This window comes from Juglans microcarpa x Juglans regia, chromosome 1D (genome assembly GCF_004785595.1).
Source record: "Juglans microcarpa x Juglans regia isolate MS1-56 chromosome 1D, Jm3101_v1.0, whole genome shotgun sequence".
NCBI classification, from domain to species: domain Eukaryota; kingdom Viridiplantae; phylum Streptophyta; class Magnoliopsida; order Fagales; family Juglandaceae; genus Juglans; species Juglans microcarpa x Juglans regia.
The window spans coordinates 5,694,688-5,722,024 of NC_054594.1; the positions used below are offsets into that span (position 1 = coordinate 5,694,688).

Genomic DNA, 27,337 nt, shown 5'->3' on the forward strand with positions numbered 1-27,337 from the left:
AGCATAGCGGCGAATGATAACTCATGCAAGGTTTTTGAACTTGGGTTGGTACCAGTGGGGCAGATGATTGAAGTCTACTGGTGTCGGAAGAGAGAACTTCCTTTTCAAATTATTTTTCAGACTAGTAATTATATTTGTAATTTTACTGTGTATAAGTCTCAAGGTTGTTTGAATTCAGAATTGTTATCGATTTATTTCATATAATTATTATAATTTTTTTAAATTTTTAAATAAAATATAATAAATAATTCAACTTTTTCAAATATTAAAATAAAAATAATATTAAAAGTTATCTTTAAGTAATATTTTTTTCAACTTTCACTCATATCTCATCTCATCTCAACTCAACTCATTCTTCAAATCCTCCCTTAGAGCACTCTCATTGGATTAGCTAAAAGTTAAATTCAATAAATATTTAACTATTAGAGAGTAAAATATACTCATATTAGATTAGCTAAATTCCAAATATTTAAAATTTAACTACAGTGATTTTTAAAAGTTTTTTCAAATTTGAAGGTTACTGTACATACATCAAATATATATTTTATTAATTATTTCTCTCTCCTTTTTTTTTCATTACATATTTTATCACAATTGATATATTAATTTGAGTTAGTGATATATTAATTTAATAAGAATATGATTATTAATTAATATATAATAGATAGAATAGTAAAATATGATAAAATAAAATAAATTAATAATTAAAAAAATTAAATATTTTTAAAATTATTAGTTATTTATTACTATATAATAAATAAGTATAATTTAATGTAGAGATTTAATGTGAATAACAAAAATCAAATTCATCTTATATTATTTTATTATTATATAATAAAAAAAATAGCTATTCCAATATAGAGATTTATGTTAATAGAATAGCCAAAAGTCAAATTTCTCTTATATTCATAAAAAATGTCCTTTAACTTTGGCTAATCCAATGAGAGTGCTCTTAGTATTATTTTTTCAATTTTGGTATATAGTCACTTTTGTGTGCTCTTTGCGCACTCTACTAATGTGGCGGAACTCAACATTTATTTTATATTAAAAAAAAGTAACGCAACCAATTAAATCAGTAGAGTGCGTAAAAAATACACAAAAATGGTTGTAGATAGAGTTTTTATTATTTTTTATTGTTTCTCTTATATTTATTATTGTAGAAAGAACAATATTTTCACTACGAAGTATTACTTGTTTTTTATTTTACATTTTAAATTATAATTTTTTGCAAATTATATCTTAAGCTATTACATATTTTGATTTATATCATTCATTTAGACACAAGTTGGGAAATATTTAGATATGATTATTAATATGAATGAGAATTTTAAGGTTCATGTTTATCTTAACAGTTAGATGTTAGTTAAAGATATAGATTGAAAAAATAAATAATTTAGGATATAAAATAATGTTTTTTCTAATGAAAGTATAAAATAAAAAGTTAGTGATAAATTATAGATAAAAATCGAAATTTAATCGTAATAAATCATATTTTATTTTAGTTTTTAGAGGATCCGATCCCCCGTGTGGGTATTGTTTGGGCTTGGAACTTGGGCTTTTAAATTCCTAGTGGAGCTCTTGGATGTGTTTTAATTACATTTTTTTAGAAAATGTTAGATATACTTAAATGTTATTTATCACCATTTCAATGGTCGTTCTCTTATTTTTGTATCAAATGATTGAAATATATGTAAAGAATAAAATAAATTTTCCAATCAATCTCGCATTAAAGGACGATGAGTAACACTTCTTAGAAAAATTAGAAAAGTGTGTGAGGATTCAGAACGTGATGAAGTGCACTTGACTATTAATATGAGAATAAGAGTCGGTTTGATTACACAAAATTAAACTGTCTTATCTCATATAATTATTACAATTTTATCAAATTCTCACATAAAATATAATAAACAATTCAATCTTTTTAAATTTTAAAATAAAAATAATATTAAATATTTATATTATAACAATATTTTATTTAATTTTCAACAAAATATTTCATCTCTTCTCACCTAAACTGCGTAATAAAAAGATGTAGAGACGCTTTAAAAATGTAGATGTATGTTCTAGAGTGACATGCATTTCATTACTTGTTTGTCTCTTTTTTTTTTTCTTTTTTTTCTTTTTTTTTTGTGGTGAGTTATATCTTCATTTGCTTCTTAAACTCGTCTCAATTCATCTCAATTTATCATTGTAATTTTTTCAAATTTCAATATAAAATATAATAAATAATTCAACTTGTTCAAATTCTAAAATAATAATAATATTAAAAAATAATATTTTATCATCTCAACTCAACTCAATTCAACATCCAAATACAGCTATATACTCTCTCAAATGTCTCGTGAAACCTTGGCCTTTTTACTTGTGGAAAAAAAAAAAAAAATAGTGCCTCGTCTTTTAGTTTTTACAATTAAAACAAATCAAAATAAACCATAACGTTTCATCATTCATAGAAAAATAGTTCCAATAATGAAATATTGTCTTTCATATTAGAGAAATGATATTCATAATTTTAAGATATATAATTTTCATGTGTTTTTCTTGAAAAATGTAGATAAATTTGATATTTACATGAAAATATTATTTTTTTTAATAGTATATCTCACTTTTTCTTAAAGATAAAACGGAAGACTTATATACTTTAATAATATATCTAACATTAGTACTCTTCATATGAAACATCACTGTTTAATATTTTAAAATTTTGAAAAGTAAAATGATAATATGACAATCAAATATGCTTATTAAAAGTGCATACTCATATATATTTTTTTGTCTTAAGGGTTGAGGATGTTTAAAAGATAATTAAAAAAAAAAACTTATTTATACTAATCTACACATTTGATGGACATATAGTAGTCATCCTGGCATTATCCTTTAGAAAATAAGGGAGGAAAACAACCCGAATGACGAGACTGAGCTTAATTCTTTGGGCTCGGTCAAATTCTTGTATGGGCTGGGCTTTGGGTTGAGGCTTGTTTTATTTTTGTGAGCTAGTTATTCATGTAAACGACATGCCTATGATCTTTAACGAACATACGAATTATTTTTTTTCAAATTTTGATATCTTATTTAAGTTTGTTTTATCACGCATTATAAATGAAAAGACATTTTAAGATGTGTACAACATAGGTCACTGTAAATTACTATTAAAAGATAATGATAAATTAATATATATATATATATATATATATAATGCAAGAAACTTATTTCTTCTTTAGATTTAGATACAATGTTCAATGAATTTCCTATCCTAACAAGAAAAAAAGAGAAATGGATATGAACTTAGAGCCATTCAACTTGTTTAAACTCGACGACGGATTTGACAGGTGAGATTTTTTTTTTTTTTTCATCAACAAATAGGAAAATAAACAAATTGCTTAGAATGTAAAGGGGAAGTGCAATCTAGTTCTTGACCTAGAAGGACCATCTTCGAAGTTCAAACTTGTACTAATATCTAGCAACTTTTATGTGGTTGGAGAGCCTGAATTGATTGGCAACCAACTTGGAGGTATGAACGTATGATAGATGTATAAGTATACAAATGTCAAGTCATTTTCTTCTTCATCATCTTGACTAATATCTAAAATCTAAGTTCATACCTAAATTGCATTGACATACTTATAAAACTCCTAGTTTTACATGTGCTATTTGTTGACTTGACTTGTCTTTTTTGTCTAAACTTGAAGTCACAGCTTGGCTTGCAAAACAATTTAGGATTTAAAAACATTGGAATAAATGGTGTTTGTGTATATTATATCCTTTATAGATTGCCGAATTTAAATAACATTCTCCTACTTATGGAACACTTTTAAAACTTCAAAACTTATGTATTATTAATTGAAAAGTGTTATGGTTCATAAAAGTAAATTTATAAATTGACGTGGTTTCATGTGATACGTTAGATCTACTTTATAATAAAAATAGTTTTACAATATTATATACCGCAGTAAGTTCCATTATTTTATAAATTTATTTTTATACAATCTTTTTATGGCTAAACATTTATCTTATTAATTTATATTTTCGACTATTCAAAGGTTGCAGATCAGTGGCATCTAAGCTTTTACATTGAGATATAGGAATATAAAATATTTGTGATGTGTAAAGATATTTTTATTTTATTGATTGAGAATTGGAAGCCTGTCGGTACGTAAATGTGGATGGGTGGTGCAAAGCCAGTCTCATAAAATTTACGTTTCATTTTGAATCCCATGCAGAAATTCTCACTAAAAAAAAACTGTCGGCAGTTGCATCGATGTGTGTCCGTACTACTAAATAAGATGGAATGTTTTGAAGTTCTGACTGCCTAATTTCTATTTATTTGATGCGTAAATATGCGGAAAATTAAATAAATATACATTTTTATATTAAATAAAATAAAATAATTTTTTTATATATTAAATTAAATAATATATTTTTAACGAATATATTTGGTTTTTATATCAATGCATAGCATAAATAAGTTATAACCATGGAGGTAAGCGCTTAGCAGAATGTTTCCCAGACAAAACAGAGGAGGACCCGTATTTAGACGGAAGAAGACAAACGCTGCTTTACCGTCGCCCTCCAATGGATGCCGAAGTCAGCCGCCTTTAACAGTAACGGCGTTAAGGAAGAAGACCAGCCACCAAAGGATCGCTTTTCTTAGACGAATCATTTAAGGAAACCCGGGTGATTGCCATTGTTTGGTTTCGTTTCTTCCACGGCAGTCTCGAGCTTTGAATTGTATAGTCAATTTCGGAGCCCACTGGACGCAGCAAAAGGTTATCTTAAACGGTAGTGATGGTTGAGACTCCGAGAGAGAGAGAGAGAGAGAGTCGTTTCAAACGAGGAAGAAAGAGCTTTTACAGAGAGAAGATGCAGAGAATGTTCAAACATGACCGGTGACGCCTGTTAACTGGTTGATAAACCTCTCTTCAAAATCCTCTCTTTCTCTTTAGTTTTCTTGCTGGGTCAGTTTTGTTGTCTCTCTCAATAATTGTGGAGGGATTGATCCTAATAGCTAAAACTTCTTGAAGAATTTTGCCTTTCATTCCAAGCTTGGTGGACAGAGCAATGACTGTAAGCTTATACTCTTCTTTTCATCTCTATATTGCTTTCTGCTTGGTTGTTTATTTGAAAGGAAATTTTTGTGTTTTCATGAGGCTCTGATGATATTAGCTCTAAGATTGTATTTTCTTATTTGGTTCCACCTTTGCATGAGTTGTCATCCAATCGAGCATATGCAATTCTTTTTCTATAACGTGATGCTGCTATTGTGTGGAAATGGAACTTGTGAAAAATTATCTTATTTCGTTCTCTTTTGATGAGCAATGCTGCTATTTTTGTATAGTTTTGGTTACGAATCAAGAAGCACTAACAAAATGGGGGGATTCAGTTTATCTGGGTCTGTTTTGCTCATGGTTTTTTGGTTTGTTTGGATGAGTACTTACAGAGATAACCAAACATCAGTGTTTTCTAAATCTGATAACTAAGAATCTCAGCGAAGATATGATGCTGAAAAGTTAAAAATTTTGAATTCTTTGTTAAAAAAAGGAAAAAGAGTTTGAACTCTTGCTTGAATAATGAAGGTGTTTGAATTAAAATAAAAAGATGGGCAGATACAAGTGGCACTTGTATTGGGTAAGTCATGGTAGCTTGGGTAAGTCATGGTCTACAAATCTGGTTTCTTTGGTTGAACCTTGTATTTTCAAAGAAAAAAATTCTTTTCTCCATGGATAATCACATCACACCTAATTGGTTAACTTACTTCTAATGTAGTGAGTATTTGGCTTGTTTTCATGGATCCCAACAAGCTAAACCGAACACCATGGACACCCACAATTCTACAATCAATTGGTCTCTAAAAAGGTTACTAAGGTCTCTCAAAATAGCTGTGTGCACGCACGCACCTGACTGTGCAACCAGCCTTGTGGTTGTAGAGTTTTGCCTCTTAGAAATAGTAGGATCATTTGAAAGATGATATGTGGTTGCGACATGTATGGTTGATCCTTCAGTCAGTATTCTAAAATTAATAGCCATTTTTAATCTATTTAAATATGTGCATGTGCCTGGTTTTAGTTATAGGTAATGGATTAAGCTTAGGCCTAGTTCAACTGATGATGCAATGCTGAAGATGTAGTGAGGATCTTGATCTGCAACTGTGAGAAGTTGAGGTCATAGAGATGTAAAGAGCATTGAAGGATAACTTAATCATAAAGAAACAGCAATAATGTCACTTGTTTCATTGTTTTGCACCTCTGTGATTCTTTTAATATAACATTTGAAAACTTTTAACTCTCCTAGTATTAGCTGGGTGGTAAATTTTCATGTAACATGAAAAAGCTTGTTGTTTGAGGGTCAATCTCCATACTCTAGTGCATGTGCATGTGTGTTTGTGTTCCTGTCCATCATTTGTCTTTTTAATCAATTTGAGAGGCCACAGGGATTGTAATTTGAAGTCCGTCTACATAGCTATTTTATATACCAATGGATGTAAAACATGTTTAAAACTTTTAAACAGCTAGTTGGCATCATGCAATTTGGTTTTGTGTTCTTATAATGTTACAATCTCATTTTCAGGTCTAATGCATGATATTTCAATTTATGATGTTCATCCCCTTTCCATTAAACTGTTGATTTATTATTTATAAAAGAAATAATATCTGCAGTCATATGGTTTGCAACTCCCTTTGAAAAAAGTGAGCAAATCTGAAACCAACATAAAAAAATTATTTTTTTTAATAATGGATTCCACTTTTTTTTAAAGGTAGTGCATGGAACTTGCACATTTTAGGATTATATCTAACATTATTCTATTTATAATTGTCCCTTCTCAATGTTTAATGTGATGGTGTTTACTGCTATGTCAGCAGTCTGGTTGTCATTTTTGCAATCCAGCTTTTACCCCCAAATGTCCAAATGTTATTTAGTTATAAGGACTATTATAGCCACAAAGAGATTACACAAAAATAATCTCACAAACTGAGGTGGTTTCATATGATTCGTTAGATCTATTTTATAATAAAAGTAACTTTACAATCTGACGAACCATATGAAACCACTTCAGTTTGTAGGATTACTTTTATGTAATCTATTTGTAACTAAAGTATTTCTCTTTAGTTATTAAGTGGTCAACAAGACAGCTATTTCTACAAGCAATATTTATAATGCATGACTTGCCTTTTGTAGCCTACAAACATGGTGTTATTTGTTCCAATGTTGTCATAACATAGTGGTAGAAGCTCAATGTTTCTTCTCTTTTTTTGTCATAAAAAACGTAATGGTGGAAGCATGTTTTCAATATGGCAGCAACGCTCACAAGTACCGAAATTTGGCGATTGGGAGAGTGAAGAGAATGTTCCTTACACGGCTTATTTTGAAAAGGCTCGTAAGGGTCGTGGGACCAAGATGATAAATCCGAATGACCCTAAAGATAATCCCGATCTACTCTCTGATCATTCATCTTCAGCTCAACAAGGTCCAACTTCCAGAGCCAGAGCTGAACCTGAACTCGAGGAACCAGTTATAAGACCAGGAACAGGAAGATCAACACCGCATGAACCTCGGAGCAGGGAAGATAGCGACCTCAGGCAGTTCACTGACTCTCCAGCCAGACATGACCATTCGGGAAGTGGAGCTAGCAGTGAGTCATCAGGACATCAACGTCATGGAGGCCGTGGAGTCAGTTCTGGCGAAACCCATAGAAGACCTGCAAGGTTTAGTGGTGATCATCAAGGATCCGAGTATAGTGTTGATCGTTCGCCACTCCGCCAGGCAAGGGTCCCGGCCGCGAGAGATGGCGGTGTCAATTCACACTCTTCAGAAGGAAAGACTTCATATGACAGTAGCCATGGTACTGCTGGAAGAAACCGAGTGAAATCAGAGACTCGAGGTGATGAAACGGTAAATTTTCTTTCCGATCTCATATCCTTTTTTCTGCCAAAGATAAACTTGAAAATGTGCATGCATTTGAGCGTTTTGTATGGTAGATGTAAAAAAGGAATGATACTTTTAACTCTTAAACAAAATACGAGTAATGTTACGTACGGTTGTGAAATGTTCAACGACCGTATAATTATTTTGAAAAAAAATAAGATTCATCATTAAAAAATTAATTTCTTTTTATATAGATTCTGAATTTATTTATTTTTTTTAAAGTAATTATACGATACTTACATATTCACGATTATAACTATAATTTATCTTTGTTAAAACTTTGTTGCTGACTGTTTTGGTACGTTGCTATCTGTTCTGGTAGCCTGAAAAAGGTGCTGCTGTTCCAAAATTTGGTGAGTGGGATGAGAACAACCCGGCATCAGCCTATGGTTTTACTCACATTTTCAATAAGGTGCGGGAGGAGAGGCAGATTGGGATGGGAAGGGTACCGGGGCCTCCTGAGACTCATTACAACAACATGCGGAACCAAGATGCTGATGACAATGCTAAGGTTTGTTATCATTCATCAATTCTGGCCTGTTTTTCATGAATGGCTCATGTTTGAGTGCTTTATTTTTTTTTATAATTTTTAAAATTAGAAAATTTTCGTCAAACTAAAACAAAGGTACAAGAGGAAGGGGTGGATGTCACTAGACGTTTTTCAACTTCAAATTTTTCCTCTAATTGTTACCTAATTGCTACAACTTTTCTAAACTAAAAAAAAAAACACAAAAACAATTAAACTTTTTTAAATCTCAAAATAAAAATTATATTCAAAAAATATATTCAAACTCTCTCTTATTCAACTTTTTCTCTTTTCCTTCTGAAAAACTCGTAAAATATGTTAACTCAAACTATTTCATTACTATTCACAAATTATCTCACTATTATTCATAGATTTCTCATCCCATCTTATCTATGTAACCAAACAAGGCCTAATAGTCTAGACCCTCAAAGAAGTTGGAACCGTGTGTGAGACGATTTGTCATAGTTCAAAACCAGTGATCTCAACCTATTTCAGACCAATCATTGATAGGGCTTACTACTTTTCAACTTTTTATAAAAAGTTAAATTTATCTCAACCTACTTCATACATTCAAATCAATGTTTTAAATTTCGTTCCAGTGATTATTCTAGTTTAAGTATTAAAACGAAATATTTTGATACCGGTGCATTCTGGTGTACCGTTTCAAGATTAATTATCTATTATATATAAAGATTTATATGTATATATAAACTAACAACTAATAGAATAAATACACACATATGTGTGTAAGTGTGTATCATGTATAAGTGTATATATATAGAAGAATTGAAGATTTATAAAATGAATATGCGTTGAAAAAATCACAAACTTGACTTAAGACACAAAAACAGAGAAAAAAATAAAAAAGAATAGAGAAAATATTAAAAATAATGATATTTAAAAAAAAAAAAGAGAATGAGTAAACATATTTAAAGTTACAAAAAAAGTTAAAATATAAATACATTTTATATTCTAGAATTAAATAAATACCATCTAGATTTAAAAAATGCAGTGGAAACATAAGAAAATTACAAAAACAACCAAAATGAAATAGGGCTCAGAATACCAATTCTAGTTGGAATGGCCGAAACGAACCGAAAACGGACAGAAATTTGGAGTGAAACGGAATGATGATGTATAGTGACCAGAAATTACACTGAAATGGAAAATTTTAGGAACAAAATGAAATTTAAATGCATTTTAATAAAATAATAATATTATAAAATATTATTATTTACAGATAAGGGTGTAACCGGTCCGATCCGGTTTTGGATAAAATTTAGGACCGAACCGAACCGGTATTACATTTTTCAAAATCGATTACGCCCCGGTTACCCTCCTAAACCGGTATCTCCGGTTTTACTAGTTTCTGGTCCAGTCTGGTCCGATTTTCTGGTTTTTTTAAAATGTAAAAATATATAATAAAGTGTTACTTCTTGTGATAAAATATTATTAATAATTTAATATATATTTTTCATGTTTAAAGCATATGATCAATTAAATTTTCATCTTTAAGACTAAATTTTTATTTTATAAATTATAATAACATTATTGTATATATAATTATATTAATAACATATAATCAAACAAATTACAAATATTCATATTTAAGATTAACATTTCATGTTATAATTTATAATTTATAATATAAAATTATTTCATATATGATATATAATTATATATATATTATATATAAAAATTTAATATATAATTATATATTATATATAAAACTTATATATATATAATATTTTGTATAATATATAAAATTAATTTATATATATATTTTTTCAATAAGTCTGGTTTGGTCCGGTCTGGTCCCAGAAACTACAGAATCGAAACCGGATCGATTCCGGCCGGTTTTCAAAATATAATAACCAGTTTCAGACTGGACCGGTTCAAAAACTAGATCAACCGGTCTGATTTTTCGGTTTAAATTTATATTCTTATTTACAGATAAATTTAAATTATTTAAAATCACTCAATATCCAAACGCGAGAAAGGAAGTCTATTGATTTGGAACTGATGTTTGGCTTTTCCGGTCTCTTGCTCTCTATATCTTTCAGTGCAGTTGCTTTCCTTGGGGCAGAAAATGATGTCTTTGGAGTTGTGGATAATTACAAAGGTCTGCGGGACCCGTAAATACCCTTGAATGCTCTCTCTCTCTCTCTCTCTCTCTCTCCAAGCTGAGTTACTTCTCCGACAGTGCGATCATTTTCTCTGTGTCCGCTACTTTGTATTAACAATCATGCAATTCTGATGTAAGAACATGCCTTCTTTTATCTTTAGCTGGTCTAAAGTGGTGCACTATTTATGTTCGGTTTTGCTATCATTTTTTAGTAATGTCACATGTAATAATGGAGTAATTAAGCACTGTATAATTATTTTTTTTAAAAAAAATAAAGTTTATTATTAAAAAATTAATTTTTTCATATAAATCTCGTATTTATTCACTTTTTTAAAAATAATTACGCGGCACTTATACATTCGTGACTGCGACTATAATTTCTCAATATCTCTACATTTTCAAAAGAACGGATACATATTCTTTTAAAAATCTATTCATTATATGTTGCATCGACTTTATAGTCGTTGCTTTGATTGCTTTTACCTAAAATATAACCTTAAAATTACTTTAAAATCGCCGATAACCTGCTTTTGAGTTGAAGTTTTGCTAAGCAGGTCATTTCCAGTACCAGGAGCGTGCTGCGTGTGTATGCTTTTTGTTTTTTTTTTTTTGTGAAGTGCCTTTGACCAAAATTAAAAAGGAATCTAAATGAATTGAAATTAAAGGAACTATAAAGTAGGGCCCACATAGTGCTGCATTATAATGGGAGCTTCTCTAAAATGATTTATTTAGAGGATAAATGATTTTTATAATTTTAGGTTAGGCAAATCTTGCGTATAAATTTTAAAAAGTTCAATAAATACATGACTTATGTGATGAAATTATTTTTTTAATAATATATCATATATTTTTTTCAAAGAGAATATGCGCAGTTTGCATACCTAAAAGTGTATTTAGTATTACTTTATATAAAGTTTACCAATTATATTAAATATTAAAATAATTCAAATAAAATATGATATATTTAACTGAATTACTATATATTATTTTTAATTTAGTTATTTTCTTAGTTTTACTAACACGTATTTTCTTGTAACTTATTGTGCACTTTTATTTACACACTACAATAACTCTTTGGTTCTTTTTTCCACTTAGGTGTCGTTTGGATTCGAAAATGAGTTGAGATGAGTTGTGAATAATAGTGAAATGAGTTGTGAATAGTAGTGAGATAAATGAGTTGAAATGAGTTGTGAATAATAGTGAAATGGATTGTGAATAGTAATGAGATTTATGAGTTAAAGTTGATGAGTACTAATAAATAGTAGTTAGATGAGTTAAGATGAGTTGAAATGAGTTGTGAATACAAACCTCTCCTTAAAAAGGATTTTATGAGTTTCCTTAGGGATATGAGATTAGGTTGCTCAATCAAAGTGTTGGAAATTAAAATGCTGATTTTGACACTCTTTTAAAAGTTTTACTTATTGTATATATAATGCATCATCATATGATAACTATAAATAGTATTATTCATTTAATAAATTTAGTTATCCATGTACATGGCGTAAGTTTATTATAAGGCTGTAAGTTGGTCGGTCCAGACCAGAAAAATCGATTGGACCAAACTGGTCAGTTTTAGTCCCATAAATTATGGATTGAGAAAATTCAATTTGGTTCTAAGGTCTATAAATTTTGGACCAGACCGGACCGAACTCCTATATATATTTTTAGAATATTTTTAATAATTTAATATATTATTTTTATATACTAATTATATAAGTTAATGATGTAATTTATTATCATTGACCATATAAAATAATTGCTAATGAGTTAGTTACATAATACACATTAATAATTTACTTAATTTTAACTTAGTATTTTAAATATATATTTTTATTAATTTATTTGAAAGAAAAAAAAGAAAGACAAATTGGGTCGAATTGAAAGGACCGATTGAACCAGACCGGACCAATCGAACCAAACCGGACTAATAGCTATGGATGTTCGGTTCAGAAAAAATGATGTCCATCACACCTCGGACCGGACCGTTTTACATCCTTAGTTTACTATAACACTATTAATTTGTTTTTAAGTAAAGATATTGTTCATGATTTCATCTTAGATCTTTCATTTTCAGTCGCACATTTTAACTATTTTTTTTATTAAGTGACTAACATAAAAAGCTACTTAAACCGTGCCATACTAGCCAATAAGATTATGAATGATAAATCTAGGATTAGTAGTAATATTTCTATTAATTTTTAATTATGTCTCGTTTTACAAAAATAAATTAATAATTATGATTGGATTCCAATGTTTATTTCTTTTTCATTCGTTTTTTATACGGCATAAAATAATAATACAATATCTTATGGGAAATTTTAAATAAAAGCCTTATATCACACACATTTACCTAATTAATATATGATTTGTTATTTTTATCCTTATATCTTAATGCTTAAATATGCATGTGTTTAAATAGAATAATAAAAATGACAAATCACATATTAGTTAAGTAGATGTGTGTAGTGTAAGACTTTCTTATAATATTCATCTGTGAATTGGGCCCTAAGCTGTATTTGAAGTTGGGTTCTTCCATTTATCAGTCTTACACTACATACCTACTAAGAAAAAAAACTACAAAGACGAATTAAAATAGGTGTGTGGTGTTGTCCGTAGAATTTTTATTTGGAATCTTTAACCGAACCACTACTAGATTCCTTTGACGACGTGTTAAGTCCCTATTGGGTTTCTGGGAGCGTTTGATGGTTTCATGTGTTCCGTCCGCACTATATCAATACACAAAAGAGAGCTCGCGCTAGTGGCGTCTACATTTGATAATTGCTCCAAAACCATGTGGTCCCGAATCTAGCGCCAAAATTTTGGCGGTGGTTTTAAAAAAATTCAAAAATTTCACAAGCATTTTAGGGTTCAAAGCTGAAAGTGCCCAAAACTTTGAAATCTCTCTCTCTCTCTCTCTGTGAGATCTGAATCTCTGATAGTGTGGCGCTGAACGGTGAGAGTACCTCCGAAATTTCTCTTCGGACTCTTACAAATCTCAGGTACTTCGAGTCCCAATTTCCTTTTCATTTTCCACCACTTCCCTTCTCTTTCATTTTATAATTTCTACCAGTTGCTCTTCCTCTCTCTCGCTCTCTACAGAATTCTATTTATTTCTCTCTGCCCCAGACAGCTAATTAGATTATATTTGATATACTCATAAACCAATTCCTTCATGAGGTCATCCATTGAGTAAAAATCAGAATCGTCAAATCAGTTTCTTAGTCAATTATTCGTAATTTTCTCGAGATTTTGATTTCTTCTATAGGTTTCCAAGGTTTCTTTGTGAAAACTGCTGATTGCCTTTATGTTCGTGAACCCATTTGAGCAATTATGTAAGCAAACCCGAAGGGGCTTATGGGTAATTTGTAGGCTGATTTGGTGTTTATGTTTCATTCATAAAAAAAGAAATCTTGGTTAGTTTCCGTCTATGCCCAATTGAGTGGTATTATGGTGAGGGAGCAAAGGATTGAGTCGTTTTATGCAAAGCTTCGTGAATCTGTGGCGGCTTCTTCGTACTCTCCTCTGCTCATATTCCCATCCACCTCTGACGTGGATTCACTCTGTGCCCTCAAGATCATTTTCCATGTCCTCGAATCTGATTCCATTCGATACGCATGTTATCCTGTCTCATCGTTTCAGGAAATTCACAATTACGTTGGGCAGAGTTTGTCTTCTTCTGAAGAGCCCGTTTCAATTCTTTTAATAAATTGGGGGTGCCATCGGGATTTAAGGAAAATCCTGAATTTAGGCCCCGAAGCTCATGTATTTGTGGTTGATAGTCACCGACCTATTCATTTGCACAATTTGAGTGATCAGAACGATAGGGTGGTTGTGCTTTATACACGGGACGATGAGCACCAGACTGATTTGGCGTATGATTTTGATGTTTCGGCTCTGGCAAGTGCGAGTGATTTGAATAGCGATGATGAGGCTGATGTGGAATCAGAGAGTGAGGATGAGAACGATAGTGAAAGTGAGGAAGAGGAGGATGAGGGTGGGTCAAGGAAGCGGAGGAAGGTTTCGGAAGAAAATAAGGAAGACCCACTTCATGTGTTCCGTAAACTGAAGAGGGAGTATTATCACATGGGTACTTTCCATGGAAAGCCGTCTGGGTGTTTGATGTATGATTTGTCACATTCTTTGAGGAAGAATACGAATGAGTTGCTTTGGTTGGCTTGTGTTTCATTAACAGATCAATTTGTTCATGAGAGGTTAACTGATGAGAGGTACCAAGCTGGGGTTATGGAGCTTGAACAGCATATCAACAGCTCTGGGAATTTGGAAGCAGTAACTTCGGTGACTCTCAAAGATGGGACAAAAATTCAAGCACCCAATGCGTCTAGAATTGCATATGAAGATGAACCGAGACTAATGCTATTACAGGAGTGGAATTTATTTGATTCAATGTTGTGCTCTTCGTATATTGCGACTAAATTGAAAACATGGAGCGATAATGGAATGAAAAAGCTCAAGCTTCTTCTAGCCCGGATGGGATTTGCTCTTGTGGATTGCCAACAGAAGTTTCAGTACATGAATCTCGAAGTAAAACGAAAGATGAAAGATGAGTTTGGTAGGTTTTTACCTGAGTACGGGCTTACCGATTTCTACTACCGGAGTTTCTTGCGGTTACATAGTTATCGCTCAAGGGTGTCAGCAGCAGATGTGGTGTATGGAGTTACCGCACTGCTTGAATCCTTTGTGAAATCAGATGGCTCTTGTGCTTCCAAGCAGTTTGGCGTAGCTTATGATGCTCTATCCTTGAGCAATATTGATAAGCTGAAAGCTGGAATGCAACATGCAATTAGGATACAGAGGGCAATTCTTAGACAAGGAAGCACATCAATAACTAAGAGTGGTTGTATAAGAAGTGGAAGAAAATTTCGGTGGGTAAAGCTTGAAGATTCGGTGGATACAAAACTGCTGGGCTATCCCCAAGCTTTGACTAAATTTTGTTATTTTCTGATGGATGCTTTGCGAGAGAAGGGAGCAAGGATGAAACCTTTGCTCTGTGCTTGCTTGTCGCAAGAGCCTAACAAGGTATTGATTGTAGGAGTTTGTGGGAAGCCTCGACTTGGCGCAGTTCAAGGAAATGCATTTGGAATTGCATTTAGAAATGCAGCTGAGGAGATCGGAGTGGAATTTTTCCATGAGTTGTTTGAATCTTCATGGATTGTCCTGGATGCAGCTGCAGTCAATTCCTTTATGGTCAGGTTGACTGAAAAACTCTGATGTAGGACTTATCCATGTATGTCTAACAAAAACCCTCAGCTTTTTTAAGCATGCTTTTTTTTTTTCATCATTTTAGTATGTCTGAGATGATCAATAAATTATATGCTATAATTGATCTTGTATGAGTAAATGTGATTGTCCTTTCTGACTCTTGGAAATTGAGTTCTGTTATATCACGATTGTTCTTTTAAACACTGTCTGATTGACATTCTGTTGTTTATACTACCTTTCGTGCACAAATCTCTTCCAGGTAGGCATATGCTGTCATTCGTTACATACGCGTGTCTTAGTTTAGAAACAGTAGTTCCTTCTGCAGGATAATGAATGTCAATTGTCTAAGCCGAATTCTGAATTCTGTTTGTGCATTTTCATCTTTCCTCATTGAGCTGTTGTAAAATGTTACACCTAATAAATAGAATTGGAATGTGTAAAAAATTTGTCATGGAAAGTAAATGAGATGTACATGCATGCACTCAGAGTCCCTCTCAAAAGAAAATGATGGTCATTTCTCGAAGCAGCACTCAGTTCATGGTAGGTCAATATCTATGATTTCATAATGACTATGTTATGATCTTGGTTCCTGGGCGATTTAACTGTTAAGGTCATTTCAAGAAAGAAGATCTACCACCTGGTTTAAGATTTGGATGTCAAAGGGTGAGTGTAGTCGTCTGCACATGACACCCATTTGTTGCTTTTGGAAACATGCAAACATGCTTGATAATGTTAAATGGATAAGAAATGTAATTTATTTTATAGAAAATTCTATATACAATACTCTCATTCCACTATGATGAACCAACATTGTCCTTCAACCTTTAAATGTTTCTCTTAAGATATAAAGGAAGATCTAAGGGTGATACAAGTGCCACATTTTAAATAGTAGGATACAAATAATTATTACATATAGGAAAAGGTATGATAATGTAAGGGCACTGGTTTTAGGAAAAGGTATGATAATGTAGGACAAGTGCCATATAGTAGCTGTGGCAACTGCTGTTGGAAACAACTTTTCTGGTAAGATATATTTTCATTGTTCTCCTTAAAGAATCAAATTTCTTTTTTCGAATTCTAAGTTTGTTGTGAAGATTCTACTGATAACTTAGTAGAATCCTTAAACAACTTTTCATTGTGAAGATTCTAGTTAGTCCAGCGTAAAACTAGCAACACTGTTTCCAAAGCATTGTGCGAGTTTGAGTAAATGGGAAACGATGCATTGTGTACCTCGTGGTGAGGATCTTATTTGTCATGTCTTGAATCATAAGCTGCATTCAAACTTTCATAATCAATTTTGAGTGTCTTTTATGCATATATCCATGTAATGTTATTGTATTAAGCAATACAACTGTGTAAGGAATATCTTCTGTAAAGCATGAGGATTCTAATTACTGTTTAAGTTGTACTGTTATTTATTGAATCCATCTGAGAAAAACAAGTCCACATTTCTGATTAAAACATAAATAACACTCAATACCCTTGTGTCGATTTTCTGGTCAATGAGCTTTTAGATTGTGGTAAAAAGCAAGATCAAATTTCTGTCCCAGGTCCAATGTAACTGCCAACGTCAGTCATGGGCAAAGCTAGTTGCTGTGTTCCCTGTTGTATCCATGAGTTTGAGAAAGAATGAGTAGTCCTAGAATGCAATTTCATTGACATGGCATCCTATAATTGGTTAAGTGGGACTAGAAGTAGAAGTTAAATATAACCTAAAGAGTTAGCTTGGGGAAAAATACTCTAAAGATATATATATATATATATATATTTATATATATATAGAAACTTCACCCTAGATGTTATTCATTTTCATTGTGAAGTAATATGACTTGCCAAAAGAATCCAAAATCCGGTAAATCAAAATTTTGAAACTTTTTTTTGTTTTCTCTGGAAAGCTTTGGATCTATTTGCTCTGGAATTTTAGTGTAATCTAGTTTTTTCTTGCGCTCCTAGTCCTAGGTGAATAGTTATAGTTTTTGCAACGAACTCTTGATCTTCAGGGAGATGCACACAATAGGTAAGAGCATTCCTCATTATTGTTATTTTTTTTGCATTGTTATATCATTTAGGTGCGGTTTGGATAGTAAGTTGAGATGAAAATTAAAAATTAAATAAAATATTATTAGAATATTATTTTTTAATATTATTATTATTTTAAAATTTAAAAAGTTAAATTATTTATTATATTTGATGTAAGAATTTGAAAAAATTATAACAGATAAAATGTGCCTTGTTGTTTCGGTTCTGAACTCAAAACATATAGTGATACATGTTTCACTATACATGCCAATGGTAACGGTGCATGATGGGGGGAGAGAATAAAAGCAAGAGAACAACCGACAAAGCCAATTTGAAAAAAGAAGAAGTGGGGTTTGGGGGGTGAGGCTTATGTGGTGTGTTAAATTCTGCATTAAATTGGCTTTGGCTTTAGAACCTTTCATTTTATATTTAAGTAATGTTAGTTAGATAAATTTTGTATAGGTTTATTTATAAAATATATATATATATATTTCATTAAAAAAGAATAAATATTTTTTTACATTTTTTGAGATGGTGTCTACTTTTTATAAAATAATTTTGTTGGATTTATTTATTTGAAATTTGTACAAATAATTCTTTTATTTATATGGGCCAAAACTATCTTATAAAACTAAAAGAATAATTATTAAAAATTTTCGGAATTGGATATTAGGTACTCTTATTTTATCTTAGGATATTGTATCAATTAAAGTTAATTTTTACACAAACAATTTTAATTACATGTCGTTATAATAAGATGAGAGTTTCACATCATTAGTATCATGAGAATACTTAATAGTTTTTGACAAAAAAAAAAAAAAAAAAAACTAAATATAAAATTGGTTTATATCATGTGTCTTAAATTAAATTGCTTCCTTTTGTAGGTAAATATTCTGTTCTATGTGATATAATTGGGCCATTGGCCATTCCTTTAGAAATTCATTAGCAAACGGTTAATTATGTTGGCAAGTTAAGCGTATTAGAAAAAAAAAAGTTAAAATTATTTTAAAAAACTAAAAAAATATGTTAAGGGATATAAATAAATAATAAAAGGCTTAAAAAATGTATCTTCATCATTTTAGATAAAATATGAAAGTTGAAAGTTGAAAAAAATATTATTAAAATATTATTTTTTAATCTTACTATTATTTTGAGATTTGAAAAAAATTGAATTGTTTATTATATTTTGTGTGTGAATTTGAGAAAATTGTAATAATGAGATGAGATAAAATATTTTCTGAATTCAAATGGAACCATAATCTCTCTTATGATTATTATAAAAAATTTGTAGTCACTTTTACATATTCTTTGTGTACTCTACTTATGTGATTATCTATATCTTTTTTTTAATATAAAATAATTATTTTAGTCAATTATATTAATAAAATGTATAAAAAATATGTAAAATTAATTGTATATAACATAACTCGATTATTATAATTATAAATAAATTTATAAATTAAAGTAAATAATAAGAAATTCTTTTATAGTAAATTATTTTTATTATACGGCGTACTCGCCGTACTGAAATTCTTTTCCGTGAGAAACATGGAGGGGTGTGAAGTCGGTCGGAATAAATTTCGGCGTCACGGCCTACGTACTATAATATTCTGAATTTCCGCCTTTTTTTTATTTATTAAATTTAGAAATGAATCCCCAACACGCGCACATTACCGAACGTGTTAAAAAACACGCTCTACATACGGCTCATGCACGTGACACCTGTCCATTCAACGGTTCTAGGGCCACGTGGAAGCGTCTAGCCCTCACCGCCTCCCTCTTGTCTCACTGGCCGTTCTTCTCCATAGTCCCCCTAACCCTTATATATTGCTGCTCTTCTCGGCTATATTCCCCTTCGTCACAAAATACCCCTTCTCTCCTTCCCTCTCTGAAGAACGCTCGCTCTCTCTCTCTCTCTCTCTCTCTAGATTCTTTTGGGCCGGAATTTGTATCAGAATTTGATCAAGTTTTTCTGCTTCTGAAAGGCACGGTATAAAGGTACCTTTTTTTATTGTGAAGTCGAAATCTTTAGTTTTCGTTTGGATTTTTCGCTTGTTTTGTTTCAATCGATAGATCGCGTAGTCGTTTGGATCGCATTGTTATAGTGATCGGACTTGCCTTGGATTTTTTTTTTCCTGATTTTGTGATATCTGACCTTTCTTGAGGTTAGGGATTTAGGAATTGAATGTTTGCGAGGAAAAATCATTTTTTGGGTATTTAGTTATGGATTGTTGAATCTGATTCCTTCGGAATTTTTGGAAAATTGAATGCTTGTCTATAGAAACGAAAAAGTATTCAGGAAATTTCGAATTTTTAAGTAAGAATTATAGTAATTTTACTGCTATTCTCTTGATATGACTGAAATTGTAAGAGCAAATTCTTGTCTTTTTTCTAAGCGTGATCGGATTTCTGAAATCTTTTCCGATGGTGGAAATAGGAGTAAGAAATTTTCTGTGAAAAAGCTTAAAGGTTAAGTTAAGATGATTTATATATATTTTATTTTGATCGATAAACAAAAATTTTATTGATCATGAAATAGGCAAAAGCCTATACAAGAGGGATGCCTATGCGAGCTAGTTTATTATTTCTGTTTTTTATTTTTAGTGTATTTGTGCCCTCAGAGTTCAGGCCATGCTTGCTTGACAGTAATGGGCTCGATTTGAAATTTCAGTTGTATGAAGTTGATAACCTTTTCATCTATATGAAGGTGGCTGTCTTGTGCTGTGTGCCTGTAAATATATGGTTTAGGTTTGTGGACCCTTAGAAACAGATAGAGCCTTAACAAAATGGAAACTCGGTATTGATCTGTGTTTTCATGAATTAAACATTTAGGCACATATTTTTTAAAGATAAAGAATTTTTGAATTTTTTTTAGAACAGTAGCATGTGTCACAATGATATCATATGCCATAATGCCGAAGTTCTGGGCATGAATATAAATGCTTGATTATGGGAACCTTGGTGCCAACTGTCATCAATGACATTAGGGTTGGTTGCTTGAAAATGTGAAGTTTATAAAGTATGGACACAAGAATGCAGCTATATAAGTGGTATTTATGTATTTATAAAATGAAATGTGTATTTTCTACTGTGTACATTCCAGAAAAATTGATATTATTTGTTTGGCTTATGATCTTCAGGCTTTGGACTTGGGTAGAAAACTCATATTAGCATGAGTTCTCGGGCGGCCAGGGGGGCTCCTGTAAGAGGGTACCGTCGTCGGAAGACGGTACTGGACTTAGACCTCAACACTGCACCACCAAGTGACAATCGGGATCTGGAGGGGACTTCAATCCAGGTGGAGCATAATGGAATTCAAGGGCGGTCTGCGCTACCTGCTATGATTGATGTTGAGGCCATTGATGACGATGTTGTTGAATCCTCCCCGAGGGCTTTTGCTCAGGTATGCTTCTTTTGTTTTATTTAAATCTGCTTATATATGGTTTGACGTTCTTGCAACTCATCGTATCAACTATGTTCTATCATCTATCTAATGTTAGGCCAAAAACAATTCCAGAAGGAATGGTGGAAGGGCTGTTGTGGATGTGGATCAAGGTGAGCAAATTAATGCTGCCGTTTTTCTTTCTGAGTATTTGGTTTCATTTTATTGTCACCCCGTTCCCTGTTTCTGCACAATAAGCTCATTTGTCTATGCTATCTAATAGAAGGATTGAATGTTTAGTACTTATATATCTCTGTGGGGTCTGATGATTTAGCTGAGAAAATCTGTATGTTTCTTCATGCTGATGGGTTGAGTGGTTTAAGGGCTCATTCTCTAGAAGACTGATGTTTTATGCTCCATATCAACAAATGCAATTTTTTGAAGCTTGTTTTAGCCTTGTGACCAGGTTGACGCCTTTCTGACATGGAATAATGTGGAGATAAGGGAGTATAATCTTTAAAACAATTAGGAAGCAAAATTCTCCTCCTGTGTTGCCATTTTCTAGAGTGTAGTTAGTAAAAGAATAATTTAGGAATAATTTAGCTAGAAAGGGTGCCGAGTGTGCAAGGAAAAATGAAGAAGCTATTTTTTGAAAATGAATTAAGTGCAATACAATAATTCCAAATTTAAGGGAACCAAGAAAGTGATTCTTTAGGGGATGCTTGGGGAATGAGATGAGATGAGATGAGAATTTTGTGAATAGTAGTAAGATGGTTTGTGAATATTAGTGAGATGGTTTGAGATAAGTATTTATTGGGTTTTGAGAAAGGAGAGAAAAAAGTTGAATAAAAAATATTATAAAGTTAAAATATTGTTAGAATATAATTTTTTAATATAATTTTTGTTTTGAGATTTGAAAAAGTTAGATTGCTTTTTGTTTTTTGTTTGAAAAGTTTGAAAAAGTTGTAATGATTAGTTTGAAAAAGTTGTAATGATTAGTTTGAAAGTGTGTATATGAATGATGTTAGGGAAGGAAGTGGGATGGGATGGGATGGGAAATGTTTTCAAACATCCCCATAGTTGGATTTAATCAGCATTCTGGAGAAATCAGAGCACTTTAGTACACGAGGAAATGTGGAAATATATCATCTGTTTGTTTGTGGGGGGCATGTGTTGTTTGCTGTTTTGTTTTTCAAACAAATTACGTCTGTTTTATAATTGGTGGGCTTGCTTATTCAAACTGTCTAACTTTATGATCAGCAACGATGAAATTCTGTGGTGTCCTTGTGCTCTTTTGGTGGCAGAAAGCTTTAGTGTTTTTTTTTTTTTATTGGCACCGGGTGTCCAGAACAGTGTCCCAAGAAAAGCTTTATTGTATGAGTTACAGAAAATATAATGGTCATTTGAGTAGCCTGTACATGTTTTGGATTGTCACCAATTCTTCGTTTATGTGTTAGGGCCGTTGTTTTTTTTTCAAGTTTCTACTATATCTATAAAGAACTTTTGATAGCAAATGAGCTGGGCCATGTGCTAGCAATTTGTAGCAGCCAAATGGTCTACTGGCCATTTTCTACTGCCTAATTTGTTTGTTCTTAGCTGAATCTACACATATATTTGGCATTTCAAGCTTTGCTCACATCACTTTCTTTCCCCTCCCCCCTCGTTCACCTGTGGCCATTGCAGAAGAAAGGACTAGGGTTGCCCAGAATAACCGTAACAAGCGAAGAAGAGATCTACCCAACCAAACAATTATTAATTGTGATTTATACATAAATTTGGAAAGCAGCAGTAACTCTACGGTAACAGCAACCCTTCATGCTATATGTAATATCGTTTCATTATTGGTTGTTTATGTGTTTAGGTCAATGGATGGCTTGGTAACTGTTATTATTGATGTCTCCATGTTTACATCCAAGTACTAGTTATTTCCCCTGCATGCTGAGAATTTTATGCTTAAAAGGACATTACACATTCAATTTACTTTTCAAAGGGTGGGGAATAAATGACAAAAATTAAATGTAGCTGAACTTATCACCATGCATATACATGCTTGAGTTAAATTCATGTAGGTATGGCTTTTAGATCCTTGGGACTGGTATTTAATTCAAAGAGGACAAATGGTAAGCATTACGGAAAAGAAATTTGTTATATAAGATTTGATGTGTTCTTTCCGACTCACGTGTTTGGTTCTGTGGGTCTGCATTTTGTTGATGTTTATTTGCTGCATTCTGAACCAATCCCAACCTCTTGTTTTGCGACGCATTGCAGCTGTTGGTTGACATTTTTTAATCTAATTCCCGAGGTGCATCTTGTTCTGTGGATTTGATTGCTTATTAGATTACTGTAATGGAATATGGTAGGTTGGGGGGGGGGGGGGTGGTTGCTATTTTGTTTTTAAACTAGTGAAAGGAGGCATAGGTTAGCAAAGGCCTATGAGAGTTTGTTTTTTGGTTTGCTATTAATTAACTCACCTATGAGAGTTTAACCTGTTTTAGGGGTTGCTGATGCCATTTGGCCCAAAGGCCTTGGGCTAACAAATGATTTCCCAGATGAGACTTGGCTTCATTAATTACAAAGAAGCATGTGCATGTCACCCTTTCATCACACACGTCTGGAATTGTGCCTGCCATTTATCCATCCCATACCACCAGCTATTTTGTGCCATGTCCTGATATGGCTACTTCACCCATTTTGAAATGCTTCTAGTAACACATGACATGTTAGGCTCATGGTATGATCCTCTGTTGCTAGTGGCGACTTTTTGCTAACCCCTTTGCTATGATTATGAACCACCCATTCCTTAAGTTATTTGATGGACTTCCATATTTGCAAAGTTTAATTGTTTCATTAATTCCTAGTTTATTTATTTGTATTTCAAGTTAAATTACTCATATGGTTGTTGAAACTGACGTTATTTTGTTTGGTGTGAAGTCTTGCTCTATATGTATGTTGTGGGGTTGTGGGTTATGCGCACACTCGTGGTCTAAGACTAACTTTAATATTTCCATGGCAGAGAGAGAGTGTGACAAAGCTGCCTTCACCACCAAAGGAGCCCACATTTACCTGTCCAATTTGTATGGGTCCATTAGTTGAAGAAATGTCTACGAGGTGTGGTCACATATTCTGTAAGACATGTATTAAGACTGCAATGCGTACACAGAGTAAATGCCCCACTTGTCGGAAACACATTACAGCCAAAGAACTCATTAGAATCTTTCTTCCTTCAACCAGTTAATGCTCAGGCTTTATATTTGATTACGTAAGTTTTGCTTCATCTCTTTGAATTTATAGCATAGTAAATTATGACATTATGGGAAGTATATATGTGCATATAATACTGAATGTCCCTTAACGATTATCACCCCCCCAAAACCAGAAAAAAAAAAAAAAAAAAGAACATGCAAATGTCTGGAGTGGACACACACACAAAAATATATCTTGTGGATGACAAATTACTTAAAATCCATTTGGTTGGCTGTTTTAGCGCACTGACATATGTCAACTTTTAAACCATAGAAACGGGTAATTTTTAGACCTGATGATATTGTGGAGTATCATCATGTCAAATGTAGCATGTGTGATAATGGTGATGAGGTTGAAACTTAAAATCCATTTGGTTGGTTGTGTTAGCACACTGACATATATATTAAACCATAGAAACGGGTAGTTTTTTGTATCTCTTGTACACATCTTGTGCTATGCCTGTTGTTTTATTCAATAAAATCTTCTATACTTGGAAAAAAACAGGTGCAATATTTATTTGAAGTAGTTCATGTTGCTAAATTATTTGGAGAGTTTTTTTACTATTTGTATGATTTGATCCAAGACCTGATGATATTGTGGAGTATCATGATGTCAAAATCTAGCATGCTTGATAATGGTGATGAGGTTGAAACTTAATCCAAACTATTAATTTTTTTGTTTATTATATATGTTAATTTAGTGAATAAGCTATGAGAATGATAATTTTTTTTTTGTGAAATGAGTTATTTATCGTGGCAAAAGGAAAATTATTTTAGGCCCGGTTTGTATTCGCAACCCATCTCAACTCATCTCAATTCATCTCAACTCATCTCACTACTATTCATTACTATTCATCAACTTTAACTCACAAATCTCACTACTATTTACAACCCGTCTCACTACTATTCATAACCCATCTCAACTCATCTCAACTCATCTTCGAATCCAAACGACGCCTAGTGTATCTAGTTGGCACATGTACGGGAGAGTTCACCATTTTTATTTATTAATCTGTTTGGGACCATAGCATATAGTGACTGAGACTGTAGACAGTGTTGATTGGGAATAAATACTCCGGTCATCTTCAACTACTGACAGGGTTGCTCTTTTGTCAACAGGATCCAAACAAGCTGCTGCTGAGTGAAAGGGGAAATGGAACAATTGTTTCGGCTTGTTGGTACACAATTGTTTATACTCCTAACAATTGTCTGAAAATATGATGCAGTTCAAGCTAATATACCTCATGAAATTGGTGGGTTTTGGTCAAGAGCAAAGCAATATATGTTTGGAGTACGTGTCAAGAACAAAGTTATTTTTACTTTATTGTTGTCCTGAGACACTTTGTGTCTGTTAGTGTAGACGCTGCCTGGCTTAGGTGTTGATGGGGAATTAGTGTTTGGGACTGGACGGTCTATAGGGAAATATTAGGTTAAATGATATGAATACACCGAGGTTGAGAGTAATTTTAATGGTCCTTTCCTCATTGGGTTGTAAGTGAGAAACAACAGTTATTATATATGTTAATGATCAGCAGTGGGAGCTATCCTGTTTCTTTTTCTTTTTCTTGTATTTTGAAAGGTAACCATCTATCGATATGGGTAGAGATGAAGATTATAGCAATGTTTAGTTTGGCATTAGAAGATCATTACTTGAATGCCATCGTCGATCGACACGGTAGAAAAAGATAAATGGCCGGGTAGAGTCATCTTTCTTAACATATTGGAATTAAGATAGATAGACATGTGCTGGCAAAAGAATTTCGATTTGATGATATGTCTATCTAATCAATTTAATGAGACCCTTGAAGATCTCAAATTGAATGCGGATGATAAGATTATTTTATTAAAGTCTTGTTTGAATTTAGAGATGGTTTCATTCTATTTTTTTATTATAATATTTTTAAATTTTCACAAAATATATAATAAATAATTTAATTTTTTTAAATTTTAAAATAATATTTTATTTAATTGTTTTGAAATCATCTCATTTCATTGTTCAAAAAATAGCTCCAAGTCTTATTATTGATACGGTTTCTAGCCAGTTATGAAAGTAGTGCATGGCACAACCATCATGTAGCAGTGCAACTATCATGTAGTGTTGCCACGTGGGACCAGCCCGTTGCTGACGTAATTTTTATTATGAGATCACATGACAAACCTTTGTTGACTGGTCAACTGTCAATGTTTTGAGTGTTGACAGAAGTTTCGGGGACCCGGGTTTCTGTGCAACTGTACAAATAGCTTGCTGGAAAAAAAAAAAAAAAAAAAAAAACCTTCAAAAGCTCAAGAAAGTTTACGAGTCAAACTAGCCCAGTTTGGATGGAAAGTGAAAGTTTTTTATCTTACTTTTATTATTATAATTCTTTTTAAATTTTTATATAAAATATAATAAATTTTTTAATTTTTAAAATAGTAATATTATTAAAAAATAATATTTTATTCAAATTTTAATTTTTATTACAAAGAAACTAAGACGGCACACGTAAAAACGTAAAGCTAATATTTAACATTTGCATTGGTCAAGAAAGGCGTCCAAGGCCTTGTAAAGATAAAAAGAGAATGCATGAAAGTTAAAGCAATAGCCACCAGCGCCGCCTTGACTACTCTCTTTAGGCTAAAAAAAGAGCAAATTAGATCCTTAAGAATCAGATATCAAGGCATAAGAGAAGAAATGTCGGAACGGCATGTCAACACGTTACACGTAATTCGAGGTCGGAAGAGCGGAGGGTCGTTGATATGCATATGGATGTGGTCGATCGATGACTTGAAGCTTAGCCTAAGCTTCTGTCATTCCAATGCAGCATAGGTTCTTTTGGTAACGATGCAATACGGTTTTGATTCTTTTGAAGTTATAAGGGATCTTTTATCACATCTAAAATATTTTTCTTTTTCTTATAAATTAA

At 32.1% G+C, this 27,337-nt stretch overlaps 3 protein-coding genes across 6 annotated transcripts; all 3 read left to right on the forward strand.

Annotated features, from left to right (window-relative positions):
• The first annotated feature begins 4,479 nt into the window (after positions 1 to 4,479).
• Positions 4,480 to 10,731, forward strand: LOC121265554 (RPM1-interacting protein 4-like). 3 transcript variants are annotated; one of them, XM_041169235.1, is made up of 5 exons: positions 4,480 to 4,903; positions 4,990 to 5,064; positions 7,294 to 7,887; positions 8,243 to 8,431; positions 10,510 to 10,731. In XM_041169235.1, the coding sequence occupies exons 2-5, from the start codon at positions 5,059 to 5,061 to the stop codon at positions 10,537 to 10,539; spliced, it is 819 nt and encodes a 272-aa protein (XP_041025169.1). In that variant the 5' UTR covers positions 4,480 to 4,903; positions 4,990 to 5,058; the 3' UTR covers positions 10,540 to 10,731. The 3 variants fall into 3 exon arrangements, with proteins under 3 accessions (XP_041025169.1, XP_041025160.1, XP_041025153.1); XM_041169226.1 differs by having other exon boundaries at positions 4,480 to 5,064; XM_041169219.1 differs by lacking the exons at positions 4,480 to 4,903; positions 4,990 to 5,064 and adding an exon at positions 6,219 to 6,683 and having other exon boundaries at positions 7,186 to 7,887.
• A 2,715-nt stretch (positions 10,732 to 13,446) lies between these two features.
• LOC121241374 (cell division control protein 45 homolog) lies at positions 13,447 to 15,992 on the forward strand. Its single transcript, XM_041139122.1, has one exon. It carries the CDS (start codon positions 14,019 to 14,021, stop codon positions 15,798 to 15,800), a length of 1,782 nt encoding a protein of 593 aa, XP_040995056.1. The 5' UTR covers positions 13,447 to 14,018; the 3' UTR covers positions 15,801 to 15,992.
• Positions 15,993 to 19,641: 3,649 nt separating this feature from the next.
• On the forward strand, positions 19,642 to 25,990 carry LOC121267374 (E3 ubiquitin-protein ligase RNF4). 2 transcript variants are annotated; one of them, XM_041171253.1, is made up of 5 exons: positions 19,642 to 19,808; positions 20,951 to 21,213; positions 21,311 to 21,365; positions 22,876 to 22,991; positions 25,554 to 25,990. In XM_041171253.1, the coding sequence occupies exons 2-5, from the start codon at positions 20,983 to 20,985 to the stop codon at positions 25,653 to 25,655; spliced, it is 504 nt and encodes a 167-aa protein (XP_041027187.1). In that variant the 5' UTR covers positions 19,642 to 19,808; positions 20,951 to 20,982; the 3' UTR covers positions 25,656 to 25,990. The 2 variants fall into 2 exon arrangements, with proteins under 2 accessions (XP_041027187.1, XP_041027182.1); XM_041171248.1 differs by lacking the exon at positions 25,554 to 25,990 and adding an exon at positions 24,206 to 24,451.
• The last annotated feature ends 1,347 nt before the right edge of the window (positions 25,991 to 27,337 follow it).

Bases quoted from the DNA above. Each gene is read 5' to 3' on its own strand.
- LOC121265554 (XM_041169219.1), top strand. From the start codon at position 7,231: ATGTTTCTTCTCTTTTTTTGTCATAAAAAACGTAATGGTGGAAGCATG. The intron at 7,888-8,242 runs GTAAATTTTCTT...CTGTTCTGGTAG, and splicing joins AGACTCGAGGTGATGAAACG to CCTGAAAAAGGTGCTGCTGT. The intron at 8,432-10,509 runs GTTTGTTATCAT...TATATCTTTCAG, and splicing joins ATGCTGATGACAATGCTAAG to TGCAGTTGCTTTCCTTGGGG.
- LOC121241374 (XM_041139122.1), top strand. From the start codon at position 14,019: ATGGTGAGGGAGCAAAGGATTGAGTCGTTTTATGCAAAGCTTCGTGAA.
- LOC121267374 (XM_041171248.1), top strand. From the start codon at position 20,983: ATGAGTTCTCGGGCGGCCAGGGGGGCTCCTGTAAGAGGGTACCGTCGT. The intron at 21,214-21,310 runs GTATGCTTCTTT...ATCTAATGTTAG, and splicing joins CCCCGAGGGCTTTTGCTCAG to GCCAAAAACAATTCCAGAAG. The intron at 22,992-24,205 runs GTAACAGCAACC...TTTCCATGGCAG, and splicing joins AAAGCAGCAGTAACTCTACG to AGAGAGAGTGTGACAAAGCT.